The following is an 18,364-nucleotide window of genomic DNA, read 5'->3' on the forward strand; positions in this document are numbered from 1 at the left end:
AAATTAAATGAAAGTTTCATTTTAGACCCCAATGTAGATGTACATGTAGCGAAACTCATGCGAGTTTATCATGCAATTTTTTAATTTTGAATCTTGTTGTATAGTGAATTGGGAATATTAGGATGTATTCCCTTTGTTTGAGATAGCAATGAAACAAAAATATTGGTACTTTAAAACGGTGTGTAAATAATTGTAAAATAGACATTACATTGGGTCTTATGAGGTTAAAGACGGGCGGAGTGCGCGGTAGTGTACAGTTATACACGGTGGCATCCCTGGCAACGGGAATGCACTTACTTTTTTGCTACCCTGTATAATTGAGATGTTTTCGCAAAAACAGCACCAAATTTTTGAGGTTATTAGGGTTCCGTACCCAAAGGGTAAAAACGGGACCCTATTACTAAGACTACTGTCCGCCTGTCTGTCACCAGGCTGTATCTCATGAACCGTGATAGCTAGACAGTGTAAATTTTCACAGATGATGTATTTCTGTTGCCACTATAACAACAAATACTAAAAAGTACGGAACTCTCGGTGGGCGAGTCCGACTCGCACTTGGCCGGTTTTTTAATAATGTTGACGAGAAAGTAAGAATAATTTAATTTCACTGATTATTTCAGGGATGCTCTACATAGCAAAATGTTTAAAAACCAAATTGAATATTACGCCAAAGAGGACATACCAACGTATTCTCATTTGATGAATGCTATAGAGAGCAAGGAGAAATCAAATCTAAGCAGACGGTAAGCAGTTTATTATTACCTATAGGTAATAAAAAATACATATAAAATGATTCATCATCACCATAGCATGTCAATGAAAATATTGACTAACGTCAATGTGGTGAAGACCGTCTACTAAGCTCTTTCGTAGCTTTTAACTTATGCGCTTGTAGTTATACACATACTCCACTTACAGAAGGTGGGTAGAGCAGAAGGTGCGAAGCTGTTCCTATCTAAGTACCTACGAGAGTTCTTGCCTTATGACGGTCTTCCCAAACAAAAATTTTATATGCCGTTCTTTTCCACATTAGTAAAATCAAGTTGTACACGACAGTCAGTAGTAAACTTAATGTGGTTCTTAATTTTTAGAGTAACATCTGGTATTTGCGATGCCATCGTGAACAAAGCCATCTACCATGTCTACAATCTTAACCCGAAGCACGAAATATCCATCTTCGAAGCTGAATAATGGGACTTTCTATGACCGCCAAAGACGTCATCTGACGCGCGCGGCTACAGCCCAATATCAACCTTCGTGCATTCCAAAAAAGGTTCACAATAATCACGCGCCGCGCACGATAGGAGTGGCGTTCGAAGGGTTAACGACACATTTTATATGGAAGAAGCGCGCGTCAAGTAGTAAAAACGTCTCTAATTGGTAGTTTGATTTCATAGTCTTAATTTTATGAATAAAGATGAGTTGACAATAATAATCAATTTATTAATTAAACATTTAACAATTATTCTTAAACTATATCACAATCGTCAGGAATGGGACAAAAGACAAAACAAATACAAACAAAATTTCCTTAAGGCATCAGTCAAAAAAAATTCTCCAGTCTCAGTTATTTTATGAATAAAGATGAGTTGACAATAATAATCAATTTATTAATTAAACATTCAATTATTCTTAAACTATATCATAATCGTCAGGAATGGGACAAAAGACAAAACAAATACAAAAAAATACCTTAAGGTATTAGTCAAGAATTTTCTCCAGTCTCAGTTGTATCTTTTTCGGTTTCGGCGACGCGATGACGGTGACTTTTACTCGGTCACCCAGTTTTGGTGTTTGGTTGCCGCCGAGGTGGCTTCTGTGGATGAGACCGTTGTCTTTGAAACCGCAGTCCACGAAGCAGCCGAAGGGAACCACGTTGCGGACGACTCCTGAAATAAATAGGGATTAATTGTATATAACCATTGATACAATTCAAGTCCATCGACCATCAATGCTTGGTAATCTTAAATTTTCGTATTCGGCATGGTAGTCAATGTTAAGGATAGGTACGTTGGCGAAATATTTGAAAACTGTCAAAAAAGCTATGTCGACGCAGCTATTCGTAACAATAAGAGATGAATGGAAGTATTAGAATGTCGTTATAGCCAGCAGCAATTAGTGTCATACATAGAATGACGTTCTATTCGTCTTTTTTGTTCCCGGAGAATAAGAACCTTGGTGAAACACCACAAATCCATACTACCCATACTTCCATACTAATATAATAAATGCGAAAGTGTGTCTGTCTGTTACCTTTTCACGCTTAAACCGCTGAACCGATTTAGTAGAAATTTGGTATAGAGATAGTTTGAGTCCTGGGAAGGACATAGGGTAGTTTTTATCCCAGAAATCATCCTTTAAGGGGGTGGAAGTTTGTATAGGAAATCGATAAAAAGCAAGCTACCCAAATTACTAACTCTACGCAGACGAAGTCGCGGGCAAAAGCTAGTTTGCTATAATCCAAAACTACGCCGTCGGTACCAAATTTGGCCGACACATGTAAGTCATAACCAAAAATTTGGCTTTAGTAAATATATACTCTACTTGTGAGGACAGAAGAGTCGTCCCTTTTTAGGGTTCCGTACCCAAAGGGTAAAAACGGGACCCTATTACTAAGACTTCTCTGTCCGTCTGTCTGTCTGTCACCAGGCTGTATCTCATGAACCGTGATAGCTAGAAAGTTGAAATTTTCACAGATGATGTATTTCTGTTGCCGCTATAACAACAAATACTAAAAAGTACGTACGTACGTGAGTCCGACTCGCACTTGTCCGGTTTTTTTGAGTATGTTCCTATTACGCTTATAACGAACGTCAAAAATAGCTCAAGAATTAAATAAGCCTCACCTGTCAAAGTTTGACCTTCCTTCAGCTCATCTGTCGCCTGAATAGCCATAGAGTACACAGGCTTGCAGAATACTATAATATTGTCCTCATGCGGCTTCTGTTTCAAAGCATTTACTATGAGCTCCAGACTTCCGTCGTCGGTTTTTAGCTCTTTACTGAGGGAGCTGATGTCGAGGTTTGAGGTATTCCTTTCAACTAATACGGCGAAGTGTGATTGGTTGAGTTGTTTGATGTCAAAGCTAAGTTTCTTTGCGAACCTAAAAAAATAGTGTAAATGCAACTGTGGGGAAATTAATAATACCTAAACTCAATTTGGGAAAAAATAGTGATCAAAGATTGTCCCCACGTCTAACATCCCATATTCGTTGTGTAAACGATCGTAGTAGGCACTGCTGGTATGCAGTTATGCACGAAGGCAAGGAAAGGTCAGTTGCGGCATTGCCCTATTGAAACAAGTATGACTACAGTCTACACAAGCATACCTAATACAGTGATAGGGTATGGATCAGGTGTAATCGAAATCCCACCACACATTCTTTACCTAAGGATGCTACTTGCAACTACTTACTTCCTTACTTGGATGTTTTGTGCAATAAAGTGTTTACTACTACTACTACTTTTATTCTTTTTATTGCCGTTAGTTATATTCATTTAACATTTTGTAGACTAGTCCATTCAAACATCGACCTTACGATCTAGACAAGAAGGTTCAAATTGATATGACAGCTATTGTAAAACATTCTGTTAAAACTTACAATTTCGCAACACCGTAACTTTCCGGATGAATAATGGTAGAATCGAGAGGCTCACTCCCATCTTCAGAAAGCCGGCACATTGTTGGAATGTGATTTTGCCGATGCCTGTCGTCACTTTGTAAACTAATCTAATCAAACCTTATGATCTAGACAAGAAGGTTCAAATTGATATGACATTAAAACTTACAATTTCGCAACACCATAACTTTCAGGATGAATAATGGTAGAATCGAGAGGCTCACTCCCACCGATAATCTTCAGAAAGCCGGCACATTGTTGGAATGTGATTTTCCCGATGCCTGTCACTTTGAGTATTTCGGCCCTCGTAGTAAATCCTCCGTTGTCTTTGCGATAGGCAATTAGTTTTTTAGCTCGGCCCTCGTTCAGTCCCGATATTCGCCTGAAATAATTAGAGATCGGTTAGATTTGTAACTTATTTTGTTAAATAGTAACATAGGTACTAGAACCATTTTTTTTATTGTAGATTTTATTTCGTCAGATTTTGGTAAAATATGGTAAGTTTAAAGAGCTTTTCATTCTGGGCGGAAATAATACGAAATCTCTATATGGGACAGAGAAAACTACTGTAATTTTTCGTTAAGTTATTAAATTCAGAGGAGGATATTTTTAGGACACGGGGAAATTGCGCTTAGGTATATTGTACAAATAGGGAACTAAATATCAATGCACCAAATTTTATCTAAATCTGGCAAACAAAAGAAAATTGACAACAACTAAAAAAATGGCCAATTTACTGACCATCAGTATGTTAAGCAGATCTTGCCAAAATTCACAATATATCAAGCGCGACCCTCTTAGAATAAGAACCCCGGAAAATGCCGGGAGTCTGGCAGCTGTCGGTGGAGGTAAAAGTGACAGGCCAGCAAAACTTCAGTTGGACAATTTTCCATAATACGAATGCCAAGGTACGCGAAGTCTTGAAGTTCTCTCATTTATACATGCTTCAAATTTGACAGTTGATGTAGATGGCGCTGTACGGCTTCGTACTTAGTTTTGTGTAAAATAACATTTACCTACCTTAGTAAGGCCAACGAAGCAGTATTGATATCCACACCAACCAAGCTGACGATCTTTTCAACGGCGCAGTCCAGTGCTGTATCCAACATCTTTGGCGGTATATCGTGCTGGTAAAGGCCTACGCCGAGATTTTTTGGGTCAACCTGCAATAATAAAGTATGAGAGATGTAAAATGTATGAAAGGAGAGAAGTAAAAGCTTAAAAATCCCTCGCTTTTCACCGACGCGATGTCGGGTCAGCAAAAAATAATCTAATTTCAATTCTAAAATCTAAACTTTAGGGTCATTTTTTAGCTGTCTTTTGATCCCCGGAAGTCGACGGGATCCTTAATTCCAGATCTGGCCATTGCGCTGTTCGCGAAGCATTTGCGATAGGATCGCTCGCTGCTCGAGTGCATTTTGCAGTACGATTTGCAGCGTTTGTGCAGTGCGCGAGCTGTTGAAATGTTTCACCATGGACGGCTATTCGTTTTTTTTTTCATAACGATTATTTAAAAGAATATGTGTAAATACTTACTTTGATAAGCTCTCCTAGGGGATCTAGAACTCTTCTAGCGATAGACAATGCCGATATGAGGTTAGGATCCATATTTGGGTGTTCCTAGAACATAAAATTAAAATAGCAACATTCATCTTTTATTACAGACAATTGCATATTTGTATTGTACATAAGTAGACAAGAAACAAGTGTTAAACCGCTGGTGGTGGTAGTAAGTATTCATATAAGGGTTAAATTGAGTTTTTGTATTTACATCTGCCGATTTACCTTTTGGGCCTCCTTGCTAATGGAATAAATCGATGCTCCTTGCTCCGGCACGATAATGACAGGAATGGAGTCCGATATACGGTGATATTTGAGCCACGCTTCGGTTTCGCGGCAGGCCGTGCCATTCCCTAAGCCGATTAATTCTACACTGAAAAAAAAAATCATTAACATTTCAGCCTTTAAATACCATACCAATTAGGTATATACACGGTGGCTAAAAATAAGTGCATTCCCGTTGCCAGGGAGGTTTTGGGATTATACTGAGCAACTTTTACTACGGGACCAACCACGAAATCGCGAAAAAAAATAACTCTCCCTGGCAACGCGAATGCACTTATTTTTTAGCCACGCTGTATAACGCATCGTCGTAAATTTTATTGGAATGCATGAAGGATTAGCTATATCTATATTACATTAAGGGCCACACAAAAATCGCATCCATATAACTTTACTTACTTGTGTTTGGTTAGTAGATTTCTTAATTGTGCAGCGGCAGGATCAAACTTCATATTCTGTCTTAAATTTGGATGAATAGTACACGCTTCTAACTTTTCTCCATCTGAATCTATGACGCCTATCTAAAAACAAGTAAAAAATCATTACCGAAATTATAAAGTTATGATGGAAATATGGGTAACTTTCGGAAGTATCATATCATATCGTTTATCATATCATATGCCCGGAATTAGGACCCGAAAATATCTGGTCTAAGCCGTGGCTCCTCCAACTGAAGCTATTGGGCTTCACGCAAAAAAGGAAACACTATCATTTTATGTAGCGCCTCACACGCAGCGACACGTTTCCTGGGGAAGGTCAATGTGGGGAATTCCACTCCAGCATATAAAATGTGTTGCAGGGAAGACTGTCATAAGGCAAAAACTCTCGTACTTGTATACGTACGTAGCTCAGACAGTCAGAAAGGAAGAGCCTCACTCCTGCTCTACCCACCTTCAGGTATACATGGCCTTCTCCACACTGACCTTACTCATTCATGAATCATGACACTATTATTTCAAATCATATTGATAAAATGGCAATTTACCTTACAACCAGCTCTGAATCCAGGATCTAACCCTGCTATCCTCCTATTCTTTACTGGTTCAGTCAACAAATACTTCTCCAGATTAGTTGTAAAAGTCTTCACAGCCTCTTTATGTGCTTCAGTGGTCAGGTCCGTTCTAACTTTCCTTGATAGCCACGGCTTAATAAGGCGGTTGTACGCGTCTTCTAGACCTTTGTGTACCCAGTGGTTGCTGTTCCACAACGTCATACAGAATCTGAAAGATTTATAAGCAGTTCATCATTACATACGAGTACATATTTGCAAAGTCGGTGGAAACGCACGGTTTTTCAGGCGGTAGAAGATGCCATATCGCGGCTGTATCGCTACTTTATCATGGTAGTTTTGCTATTAGGGCCGATGTTTATTTATTTTTCTCGGTTTTATTTTTGTTTTAGATAAAATTTGACTTGTTTTAAGGACTCGTCCTAAATTCCTAAATCACACAGCACACAGCAGGCCAATTATGATATGAACATTTTAAAGTTAAATACAACCAGAGTTTTACGATTTTATGTATTGATTCAAATAAAACGGCTGGAGTCATCACATTATTTGTTTACATTTTATTTCAATGTTGACAAATGCTGTGTAGGCACGTAGTGGTGCCGCTAACCCTCTTCTTGCACATTATAGGCTCGGAAATGATGTTATCGACCGAAAGTTCTCCATAAAAGATCTCGGATTGATATTTGATGTTCGCCTCACTTTTCATGAACATATTCAAACCCTCGTAAAAAACTGTTTTATTTAGGGATATCGGGGCCATAAAGTAAGTTAATTTTTAATGCATTGGTCAGAAGCAAACTAGAGTCGTCTTCAATCGTATGACACCTACATGAACTGTCATATGCCTTACTTCTAGAGAGTCCAGAAAGCGTTATTGAGATTCCTACATAAAAAAAGTCACGGGTATTACCCGTTTCTGTATCCAAGAAAATTTCTACTCGGGGATCTCGGATATAACTCTCTGGAGGTAAGGCAGAACAATAACTTGCTAATCACGGTGTGTCGTATGCTGCGAGGAAAGTCGGACTGCCCAGAACTCGTGGGTAGAGTCTTGAGGCTTTATGTCCCGGAAGTCCCGAGAGCAAATTTGAGGCCTCGAGCGCGCCCTCTACTGGCGGTCCCGGCCGTACGCACGGTGTAGCGCGGGAACTCGCTGCTGCTCCGCGCACTGACGATTCAATGCACTCCTGACGGCCGCACCCCAGTGTGATCTGTTTGCGTCTGGATGGGCATGTAGTGTGTGCGGTGAATGGTTGAAGTATTGTGAGATTGATCTTGTATATTTTAGTTTTAGTTGAAGGCAAGCGCGCTAGAGGAAGAGCCCCGGCAAGATGGTCGGATTCCATTAGACAAGCATGTGGTTCCATGCAGAGGGCAGCCCACTTAGCCCTTGATCGCGTTAAATGGAGGGATATAGTTCTTGGTCACGATCCTCAGTCATGAGGGAACGACGAAGAAGAATTTTAGTGTAAGCTATAATATATGCATAATATTTATAAAATTGTAATTTATTTTAGTAGCTTGTAAGTTATATTCCGACATGATTGTAAAATTGTTATGGAATAAATTATCTTATCTTATAGGCTAGCTACTTTCGTATGTGCTGCTGGCCCGATTAGAGAAATACGCAGAGCAAATCCTTGGAGACTATCAGTGTGGATTTCGGCGTAATCGGAGCACAGTTGACCAAATCTTCCTCCTCAAACAGCTCATGGAAAAGAAATGGGAATATGCGATGGAAATACACTCTCTATTCGTGGACTTTGCCAAAGCTTACGACAGTATAGACAGGCAGGCGCTCTTCTCCATACTCCGGAATTTTAAAATCCCAGACAAACTCGTAAGAATGATTGTGGTCGCCACGGGTACAAGTCGAATGCGAGTCAAAGTGGGAGGAGGGTTGACAGACGAGTTTGAAGTCATTACTGGTCTTAAACAAGGAGATGCGCTGTCACCCATACTGTTTAACCTAGTACTTGAATACGTCATCAGGAAGGTAGAAATACTGGACGGCGGAGTGGAGTTAAACGGCCTGCATAAGATCATTGGGTACGCAGATGATCTTGCTCTTCTGGGAGAGGACAGCGTAACCGTCACGGAGAAAGCAAGGGTATTGACGGAGGAAGGTTCGACGGTCGGTCTCAAAATTAGCCAAGAGAAGACGGAATATTTACACATGCGGAGGCGCAGGAACACTTTGGAGCAAAGAGAGAACTTAGTTGTCGATGGTGTCTCGTACAAAGGAGTGAAAAATTTCAAATACCTGGGCTGCATTATTAATGACACACACTGCAGAAAAGAGGACATTGAACTTCGCATCCAAAGTGCCCTCAGATGCGCGGCGGCCCTTCACAAAATATTGGTGTCCAAGATTATGCGCCGGAAAACCAAGATTCGTGTCTACAAAACCGTTATTAGACCGATCTTGATGTATGGTTGCGAATGTTGGACACTTACTCTGAAGGAAGAAAATCAGCTCCTTGTCGCTGAAAGAGAAATATACCGAAAGATCTTGGGGCCAACACAAAGAGAAGATGGTAGCTGGAGAATCCGGAAAAATCAGGAGATAGAAAACCTGGTCTCTGAACCAAACATCATCGGCGAAACCAAGTCAGCAAGACTCCGCTGGCTTGGGCATCTCGAGAGAATGACAGGCGATAGGGCAGCAAAAAGGGCCTACGTTGGACGCCACATAGGTCGACGCCCAGCAGGTCGTCCTAAGTACCGCTGGAGAGACCAAGTTGAGAAAGATCTACGCGCCCTGCAAGCAGAAAACTGGGAGGAGATCGCACAAAACAGGGCGTGTTGGCGCCAACTCGTATCGGAGGCCAAGACTCACTTCGGGTCGCTGAGCCAGCGGAGTTAGTTAGTTAGTTAGTTATAGGCTAGCTAGTACGGTCGGTGCCCCAACTTAAGTAACCAAGTTGCCATACTACTTGTATAGAAAAGTGGATACTTATGTTAGGGAACCGACTTGCCTGTATGTGATAATTTTTTTGATTCCTAATATGTTTCCATATTATCTACTTTCTTATGTTTTGTTTTAGGTATTCTTGTTTTGTTAATTGTTAAAATTTAGTTTCTCGTTGTATTGGTGTAAACTGTACTGCCATGTAAATAAATGTGTCAATAAATAAATACTAATTCATACCTCTCCAGCTTCTGATGAAACCAATCAGGTACCACTATTTTAACACTAAGTATTTTTTCGTCTTCTCCTCTATTAACTGCCAGGGTCTGATGTGGTTTGACAAAATGCAATGGGCACTTCCACTCAAAATACACTTTGTAAGTGTCAGGGTCAGATTTGGTGTCAACTTTGATATTCTCATTTTCCTTTGGTTTTGTCGAACTTTTGGTACGGCTGGTTTGGATTGTGAATCTGGTTTCCTCTTTCCTGTAATGGAAAAAACAATTGAAATCATTTTAGCCCCATCAACAAACCCCATTCATTAAATTGGTTTTTCTCAAAATTGTATCACATAATATTGAAGTAATTACTTTGGACATTTGATGTCTCAACATTTACAATATAATTTGTACTTTATTTTAAGTACATTATGGCAAAGAAAATGCATGCCTAATCATAATTTTAGCGGGTCTATCACGACTTTATTTACTTGTTTATTTATTGCAATAGATAGGTGTTCAAAACGCGTAAATTTTTAGTGTTCCTTTTGAAGTTCCTTTACCAAAATCGGAAAATACATATTTAACTATTTTAACTTGTATGATTTAATTTAAAGTAAACTTACAACTTTCTCATCTGTTCAAGAACTCTAGTATCCTTATAAATAACATCAGCAATGATGTGAGTCACATGCGTCTCCACTTTGTCCACTGATGACAACTCCTCATTATGAGTGCACAATGTCTGCAGATCAACATACTCTCCATTGAGTAGCTTCATGGCATAAGGCTCTAAGCCTAGATTACGCGCTTTTTCCGCTAGTGATAAGGAGTGGGTCTTTAATGGGGCATACTGAAAATATACAAAACCACTCATGGTAAAATTAACAAGCCAAAAAAAGCTATTAAAAAAAATGCACAGAACATTCCAGAATTGCATGTTGAATTTAATGCTTGGAAAATTCACTGAGAGTTTATTAGAAATAAAGAAAAAGCATTTATTAGCACAACATAACATAAAACTAATTACACAGAATGAAGTTGCGCTAAATGGTCCTTACTCAGCTTAGTGTCACAGTATGAGCCACATAGCACACTCCGCGATGCTGATTTTCAGTAAGGCCCAGTATTAGCAGAAGTATCATCCATTACTTCTGTTACAGACAGTCCCGTAGGCCAAGGATGCATGGAACCAGCAGAGACAACCTCTAATGTGGTGCTGGAATGCTACGGAGGGGCTCCGTACAGAACAAAACATCATGAATCTCTAGATCTCACTGAGGTCCTACTAAACTTCAAAGGTTTGATCGAATTAAGTAACAGAAACCGGCTTGTAGTACACTACAATATATCTTACCACTAAATCAAGTTCTGATAAATTCCGAGCATTCAAAAGACTTCTTTGGACATCTGGTGTCAATTTCTTAGATTTTCTCAATGTCTCCATTACAGTTTTGGTTTTCTTTTTTAAAGTAATAATTGTTTGGTAGCTCTCAAACAGTTCTTGAAGCCTAAAAAAACATTATTTAAATCGTAACAAAGGAATACATTGTATTGCTAATTAATATGTGGCCATTTATAGGGCTGAACTATCATGTGCATTATGCAGTATTGGTCCAGTGATTTTAAATATACAAAAAATATGACTTGAGATGTTTCAAAATTTTGGAGTTTGTGAAAGATTGTTTTGTTAGAACTTTGCTAAATTTGTAAAATGATTGATCCTTTAACTCCGCGCAGAAAATTACATTAATAAAATATGTAATTAAAAACTAAACATACCGATCTGGCAATAAGTAGTTCACTTCAGTCTTTCTATATCTGCAAATAAAGGGTAGAGTACACCCTAAGCCTAGGAGAGAAACAAAACTTTTAGCCAAGTGTAACGGCACCCTCTCAACCTGCGATAACACCTCTGCCTCATCCCATGTAACAATATGCTGGGTATGTTCATGTACATCGTCATCTGATTGGTCCGACGGGTCCGACACTGTTTCTATTTTTTTCGATCTACTAGCTGTGGCTTTGGGTTTAGACTCAGGTTTTGCTGGCACCTTAAATGTTTCATTTTTATCAGTCTTAAGTTTTTTACTCGGCGATGGCTCTTGTTTTGAAACCGCGGCCTTCCGTTTTCGGGTAGTGGTTGTAGGTTTTTCCATTGCAGCGCATAAAAAATAAGAATTAGTTTAGCCTGATTTTCTTCTTCCTATACTTTAAGTAAATAAAAGAAATTGATTCAAAAGCAAAACGTAACGTAATCAAACATGAAAAGTGTGAAAACACAAAACAAGACTTGACAGATTGTTGACAACTTGACTCTGTGAGTCTGTGCTGTGCTGTGACCTGTGACAGTGACAACACTGACAACTCGCCACTCGGCCCCGGCTGTCTTGTACGTTCGAATACCAGTGTTGTGCAAACCAGCGTTATCTCCATACAAACTTGATACAAACCTAAAAATATAATTTGTATTTGTATGATCATGGATGGATTATATACTTTGGCACAGCCTATTTCGTCGGTAGAAAAAGGTGGCAAAAAATGTAAGCGCTTAGGGTTGGTTTTCCATAGAAATTTTTAATTTCGCGTCTTTTTCTACTGAAAAGTTGGGCGTTTTTAAATTCGGAAAGGTGTGTAAAGCTCTTAATCTTAGAGGATATAAACAAACAGGCGAGGCGTTCCCCTCTGTCGAAAATAGTCGGCCAGGTCATACGCAATGTATGGACTGACGATTATCTCACATGGCTATTTTGACGTTACGTATACATTTGACGTTCCCCTCTGCCCCTCCCCCGCAAAAATTTGCAGACTTTTTTGTACAGCAAATTACAGACAAGGCGTCTCCGTTGATTATATCCTCCAAGCTCTTAATAGTTGTCAACAGTGTTGTAATAAATATTTTTTTGTAAATTTATCGATAAAATTAGCGCTTATTAGGTACATCTCAACGTGGTCGCCAGGCACTTTCTCCTCCTCGCCTCACGACCTCGTCAAGCCTAATAAAGATATCTCTTTTTCGCTCTCACATGCTCTCAGCTCTCACCAAGGTCGCGGTGCGGTGCGGTAGTCTCTTACGGCAGTTAGGCCTCATACTCACGAGCGCTCTTTCAACGCGCGTTAAAAAAGCTTTTGAATGACACAAATGGAAACATGTGTATGTGTGTGTGTTGTTCACACGATGGCGATAGCGCTTTTTATCTAGCGTTGCTGGATTTTCAACTTTAAGCCTTGGTCTTTAAATCGAATTTAGCGTGCGGGCAGATTCAAGCGCTTTTTTAAGGCGCGTTGAAAAAGCGCTCGTGAGTATGAGGCCTTACGGCTATAACAGCAGTTTCCCGTTCCACGTAATATCACACCGCTACCAATATACTATAACATAAATCTACTTCCACAATCGACATCTCTACTTGAGATCAAGTATTTTTAGTAATTTGACACAGTGTTTTTTTTTAGTTTTTCATTTAAAACAAATTGTTAACGATGTTCTTACATTTCGTCAAAAGGAAAACTCAGTCCGGCCATCGAAAATCCGCGGTACACGAACTCCCTTCCGAAAGTCTCGATAATATACTTTTTATAATGGGATCGACCGGTCGAAGTATTTAACAGATGGCGCCAGCATAGCTTGCCCTGTCAATCCCTAGAATTGTGTTTTTTCTTTAATGGAATTTTATGCCCTGGATGCCAGCCCTTTAAGCAAAATCTCATGGAAAAAGGGGCAAGCTATGATGGCGCCATCTATGCAAACCTTTAACAGCCCCATTGATGACCGAAAGGCACTGACCAACCACCTAGGAGGTTTTATGTACCGAGAGTACAGGGACTTCATGATTCATGACAAGGGAATTACATTAGGTACCCAATAACAAACACTAAACAACATAAAACAGTGTGATATGACTTAGGTCTTAGGGAATACAGGGGTGTAGGGAGAGACAGGGTTATTCTGATAATGAACGCATGAACGTGTCAATTTGGTTGCGTTCAATGCTAGTAAGACTCAGGCGTGTTTTATCTCCGCTAAACGGAGTCCATTCCATCTCACTCCTACTCTCCGAGATGTATCCCTTCCGTTAACCGACCATCTTGAGCTGCTCGGAATCTCGCTGACCTCGAAACTCAACTTCGGCCCGCATATCGAGTCGGAAGCACAGTTAGCGGTAAAAAAGCTAGGCATCCACAACAAGGTGAGGCAGTGTTTTACATCTAGGCAGCTGCTCGACCTTTACCAAGCACAAGTCCAAACGTGTGTAGAATACTGTTCTCATCTGTGGGATGGCTCTGCAAAGTACCAGCTTAAGGCACTCGAGTCAGTTGAGAGGAGGGCCAAGAGAATCATCAATTACAGCAATCTGACGAATGCTCGACTCCAAAGTCTGGAGCATCGTCGCAAGGTTGCCAGCCTGTCGATCTTTTATAGGATACATTTCGGAGAGTGTGCCGAGGAACTGCACAACCTTATTCCTCCGTCCCATTTTTACCATCGGACTACAAGACAAACGGCACTCCGGCATCGCTTCATGGGAGGAACTCCAAAAATACGCACGAAGCGTTTTGCTTCCACATTTCTTATGCGAACTGCCAAGGAGTGGAACGCCCTGCCCGACTTGGTCGAGTCTGTGTTTCCGCATGAGTACAATCTGGGGCTCTTCAAGGCAAGAGTTAATAGGTATCTCATAGGTAAGCGTGCTCCACCGTAGACCGCATCATCACTTACCATCAGGTGGGATCGTAGTCAAACGCCTGCCTATTCATCATAAAAAAAAACTCGCTCGGGCCTGAGATATTATTGCTTATTATAATAATGATCTTCTAACCACGTAGGTTCTATGGGATATTGAAAGTAATCATAAATATGACTTACCCATGAATTGTTGCCACTTCCTATGGTAAATATTGGCCTGTTATCATTTATTTTTGGTTGAACATGGCACGTCTGCTGTACGGTTCCTGTCTAAAATTAAACAAGTCCCTGATTTAATTTGTTTTCTGTTATAATTATAACCTTTCATCTGTGGGAGACCCGAATCGGGCATCAGTTTTTGCGGCAATTTTAAATTCAAAATTTGAACTTTAAGGTCACTATTTAAGTGAAGCCAGACGAGCGTAATTTTTTGAGCTGTGAGTCGCGTAATTTCGGTTGGTCAATTTCACAAAACACCTGTTTGTTTTATACGGCGACGCAAAATGAGTTGTCTGCCGACAACTTTGCAATAATAAATCTGCACCTGAAATTACGCAGCTCACAAACTCACAACTCACAATACTACGTTCGTCTGGCTTCACAATCACATTTAGATTGACATGCCAATATTACTAACGCCATTAACGGTCATGTACCAATTATAGTCTGTCAAACAACTTTGTCAGTAGAAAAAGGCGCAAAATTCAAATCTTCTGTAGGATGATAACCCTTCTCGCATTCATTTTTTAAATTTTCCGCTTTTTCGTACTGATGGAAATGGCTTGACCGACCATAATTCGCTTTTTCTTACCTTTGTGCTGTTACCACTTCCTAAGGTAAATGTTGGTCGATTGTAATTTCCTGTAGGTTGAACATTGCGTACCGGTATTACGACCTGCCTCTAAAATAAAGCATATATTTTATGTCTTTGCGCCGTATGTGTAAATATCGGTACACCAATAATAACTTTTAATTGTATTATTTATAAACTGCCTAGACTTAGACCAAGATAAGTATGCAACGACTTTGATAGCATTAAACTTCTATGAAATTATGACGTATAAATAACACTTGCACTGCGTAACATGTCCAACAATTTAAAGCCGTTAATAGAATAAAAATTCATAATATACCTATTAATACAATGCATAAAATAATAAAATACTAACTATCATTATGACACACTTAATAGTTAGATACTTAGAGGGTCGGTACGATTCTACAATATGAAGAAAAGTATAGAACTAATTGCAAATACGACTGTTTGGGCTTTTTTGAGAGCAGATTTTGTAGAACAAGTTAACTTGCAAGTTACAAGTTATCGAAAAACATCTCAAATACATTTCATCTCGTTTAAATGATGCTTCTTACGGTAATTATAATCTTACCACAGGTTGATTTAGTCTTTCATATGTAATGAGGTCTTCATTCTGTGGACGCGCAAATGGAGCAGTCTGGAAAAATTAAATCAAACTATCTGAACTAATTCATTTTTTAGAAAAGAGTTATATATTTCTGTTATTTTTAAGTATAGCCAGTAGTTGTTTTTACATCACGACAATAGCTCACTTCTAACATTTTTGAGTTACTCGAGTTACATTTATATTGGGGTTACCTACGCCGACTACGCTATTTCGAATGATTGTATTTGTTAAAGATTGTCTGAAAATAATACTTTATGTTATGAGAATGAAGCGCGCATGCGGCATGACACCTATGGATCTGCACAAGTCTACGGGCTACAATAACCGTTTACCATGAGGCAGGTCAGGCAGGGCAGGTGTATTATGCCAGTTTGCAGCGTTATAAAAAATAAAGATATTTAACTGTCAGATTTTCGATAAAACGTCAATTCAATTAAATTCTAAATATTTATTTGCATGGGTACAAAATAGGTGGTATATAAAGTTTTCGTTATCATTCCTCTCATTGTTCGGTTAAACAACCTTTGATATATAATAAGGCAAAACGACCACCATAGCATATGACAATTTAAAACTAGGTAATATTAATTAAGTTACATATTAAGCATTCATACCTGTGTAACTCTCCGATTATTTGAAGGCTGATTGGGTGATGGCCTTACTCGCGTGGTGCTAGTTTGTGCGCGTTCTAGTCGTTCTACTCGTTGAGACGACGGAGACCTATCCAATGTACTTGATGTGGAATCATTGCCCCCCTTAAAAAATATTTAGTGTTTCATTCATATGTACAATAAAAAAGAGAATATATAGAATAGATGGGTACCTACTGCTATAGTAAATTTTGTAGTCACAGTAAATTTACTGTCATCTATCGACACACGATTAAAACTAAAAATGAAAATGTATAAAAATACCAAAAAATGTATACATATAATATATATATGGATAAATGTTTTTTTTGTATTTATTATTTATATATGACTTTGACCCATGCTCTTTCACTAATATGTGTTAAAATTGTTAAATAACAAACGAAACCATCAACGCCATCTAGCCGAGAATAGGCCAAAGGTGTAGGTGCTATCTGTCCGAGAATAAATTTTTCTTGATTTGCGAGGCACGTTATTTTTTTCCTTAGACTTTATTCATCTTATACGGACTACGGAGTTACATAAATCTTTGGTACAATTCAAAGCGAATTATAAATGATATTGTAGATATTTAATTTAATACTTGTTGTTGATTGTCGTACATAAATCCGCCTGTTGCTATCTTTATTGTACGCGCATAATTATATTGCTGTCACGCTCACACGGCCACATTCACAACCGGCATCATGGGCGGGACAGCTATATAATCATGCGCGTGCAAGAGAGATAGCAACAGGCGGGTCAATGTACCAAAATCTATATCGAAAGCGTCTCTGCTTTAGTCAATTACACCTTCATACAAAACTTCCATGGACCCGGGTTCTAAAACGCGTGCAACCATTGCAACAAATTAAATGCAGTCACATGCAACTTCAATTTGTACTTTGTAGCATTTGTGTTCCAAACTTTTCTGCAATACATACTTGATTTAGGTATCAGATATGTAAAGTTGCATCTAAGTCAAGACTTAGCTATCTAAATTATCACGATTTTATTGAGCTAATTCGAAAATCGAAAACAATATCCTGTGTAGGTCTATTAGACCTGTTAACTTAACACATTAATTATATGATAACATATGAAGGTATTTTCTTATATTGACGACTTAAATGTAAATGTGTTACATGTAAAAATAAGTCGTTGTAATTAAGAAAAACTAGCTTAGCTGCATGCATGTGTGTGTGTGCATGTATAAAAAAATGGGTCATTAGTTAGCGGTGTCAGTTAACCACTAGTAAGCGTACACTATAATATGACATATGAAATACGACACCCGCTGGATAATTAGGGTTAGACCAAGCTAATTGGCAACGATTTTGATAGCCCAGACTCCAAGGTGCTATTTTGTGACTTACACAGTTATGTATCAGAATCGCTGCCAACTTAGCTTGGTCTTACTTACTCTCTCTATTTATCATGAAAATGATATTTTAACAACACGAAGTGATTGTAAATGCGCCCGAGAAGATAACAAAAGGGGAATCCCCGCACATTAATATAATATATCGATATCAATGTAACAAAATTATAATGAAGGTACATCACTAATCCGTTAGCAAAATGCCATAAAGGTAGATTTAAACATGATAACGACTTTTACTATTTCAATTCTTGATGAAAACATTCCTCGTATTAAAAACAATTTCAATAACAACAAAATAAAAATACAATAAAATAAAATAAACTCACAAGTCTCACAACGACCTTAGGAAGTTAAGTATGTCTACTTTACCTTACTCATGTTACATGTACCTACCTATTAGAAATTAGTGACTATTCGTTAAAATAATAACAAAAAAATATAAAAAAACTTACCAAGCACGACTGGCACGATCCCATGTCCTTTAAAAAACGTTAATGTACCTATCCTTAATTAGTGTTATCAAGTTACAATAATTTCACAGCTATGAAGTGCGTTGCACACTCTTTCGTTTCGCTTGAATAATAATATTTATCTTCGTTCGTGCTGATAATGCATTCAATAGTGTTGGCTTTCTAGGACAT

At 38.7% G+C, this 18,364-nt stretch overlaps 2 protein-coding genes across 2 annotated transcripts in view; one reads left to right on the plus strand and one right to left on the minus strand.

The window, feature by feature from the left end:
• LOC134742042 (cilia- and flagella-associated protein 65-like) overlaps positions 1 to 1,230 on the plus strand; it is a 28,429-nt gene extending 27,199 nt beyond the window's left edge. The window contains exons 25-26 of the mRNA XM_063674969.1: positions 621 to 743; positions 1,092 to 1,230. Coding sequence (XP_063531039.1) covers positions 621 to 743; positions 1,092 to 1,191 — 223 coding nt within the window. The 3' untranslated portion in view covers positions 1,192 to 1,230. The remainder of the gene's footprint in view (positions 1 to 620; positions 744 to 1,091) is intronic.
• Positions 1,231 to 1,425: 195 nt separating this feature from the next.
• On the minus strand, positions 1,426 to 18,324 carry LOC134742043 (uncharacterized protein YdcI). Its single transcript, XM_063674970.1, has 18 exons — positions 18,176 to 18,324; positions 16,325 to 16,465; positions 15,675 to 15,740; positions 15,098 to 15,187; positions 14,467 to 14,556; positions 11,385 to 11,656; positions 10,960 to 11,113; positions 10,229 to 10,455; positions 9,625 to 9,870; positions 6,447 to 6,681; positions 5,861 to 5,982; positions 5,405 to 5,552; positions 5,156 to 5,239; positions 4,640 to 4,782; positions 3,789 to 4,001; positions 2,847 to 3,103; positions 1,693 to 1,889; positions 1,426 to 1,530 (listed from the first exon to the last, which is right to left on the minus strand). Exons 1-17 carry the CDS (start codon positions 18,197 to 18,199, stop codon positions 1,702 to 1,704), a joined length of 2,700 nt encoding a protein of 899 aa, XP_063531040.1. The 5' UTR covers positions 18,200 to 18,324; the 3' UTR covers positions 1,426 to 1,530; positions 1,693 to 1,701.
• Between the last annotated feature and the right edge of the window lie 40 nt (positions 18,325 to 18,364).

Source organism: Cydia strobilella, chromosome 6 (genome assembly GCF_947568885.1).
Source record: "Cydia strobilella chromosome 6, ilCydStro3.1, whole genome shotgun sequence".
Taxonomy (NCBI): domain Eukaryota; kingdom Metazoa; phylum Arthropoda; class Insecta; order Lepidoptera; family Tortricidae; genus Cydia; species Cydia strobilella.

What these genes read in the sequence shown, in the direction of transcription:
- LOC134742043 (XM_063674970.1), bottom strand. Translation starts at nt 18,199, where the DNA reads ATGGGATCGTGCCAGTCGTGCTTG. An exon ending in AAAGACTAAATCAACCTGTG is followed by an intron (nt 15,188 to 15,674) that starts GTAAGATTATAA and finishes GCTTTATTTTAG; the next exon opens with AGGCAGGTCGTAATACCGGT. An exon ending in CTTGAACAGATGAGAAAGTT is followed by an intron (nt 9,871 to 10,228) that starts GTAAGTTTACTT and finishes TTTCCATTACAG; the next exon opens with GAAAGAGGAAACCAGATTCA.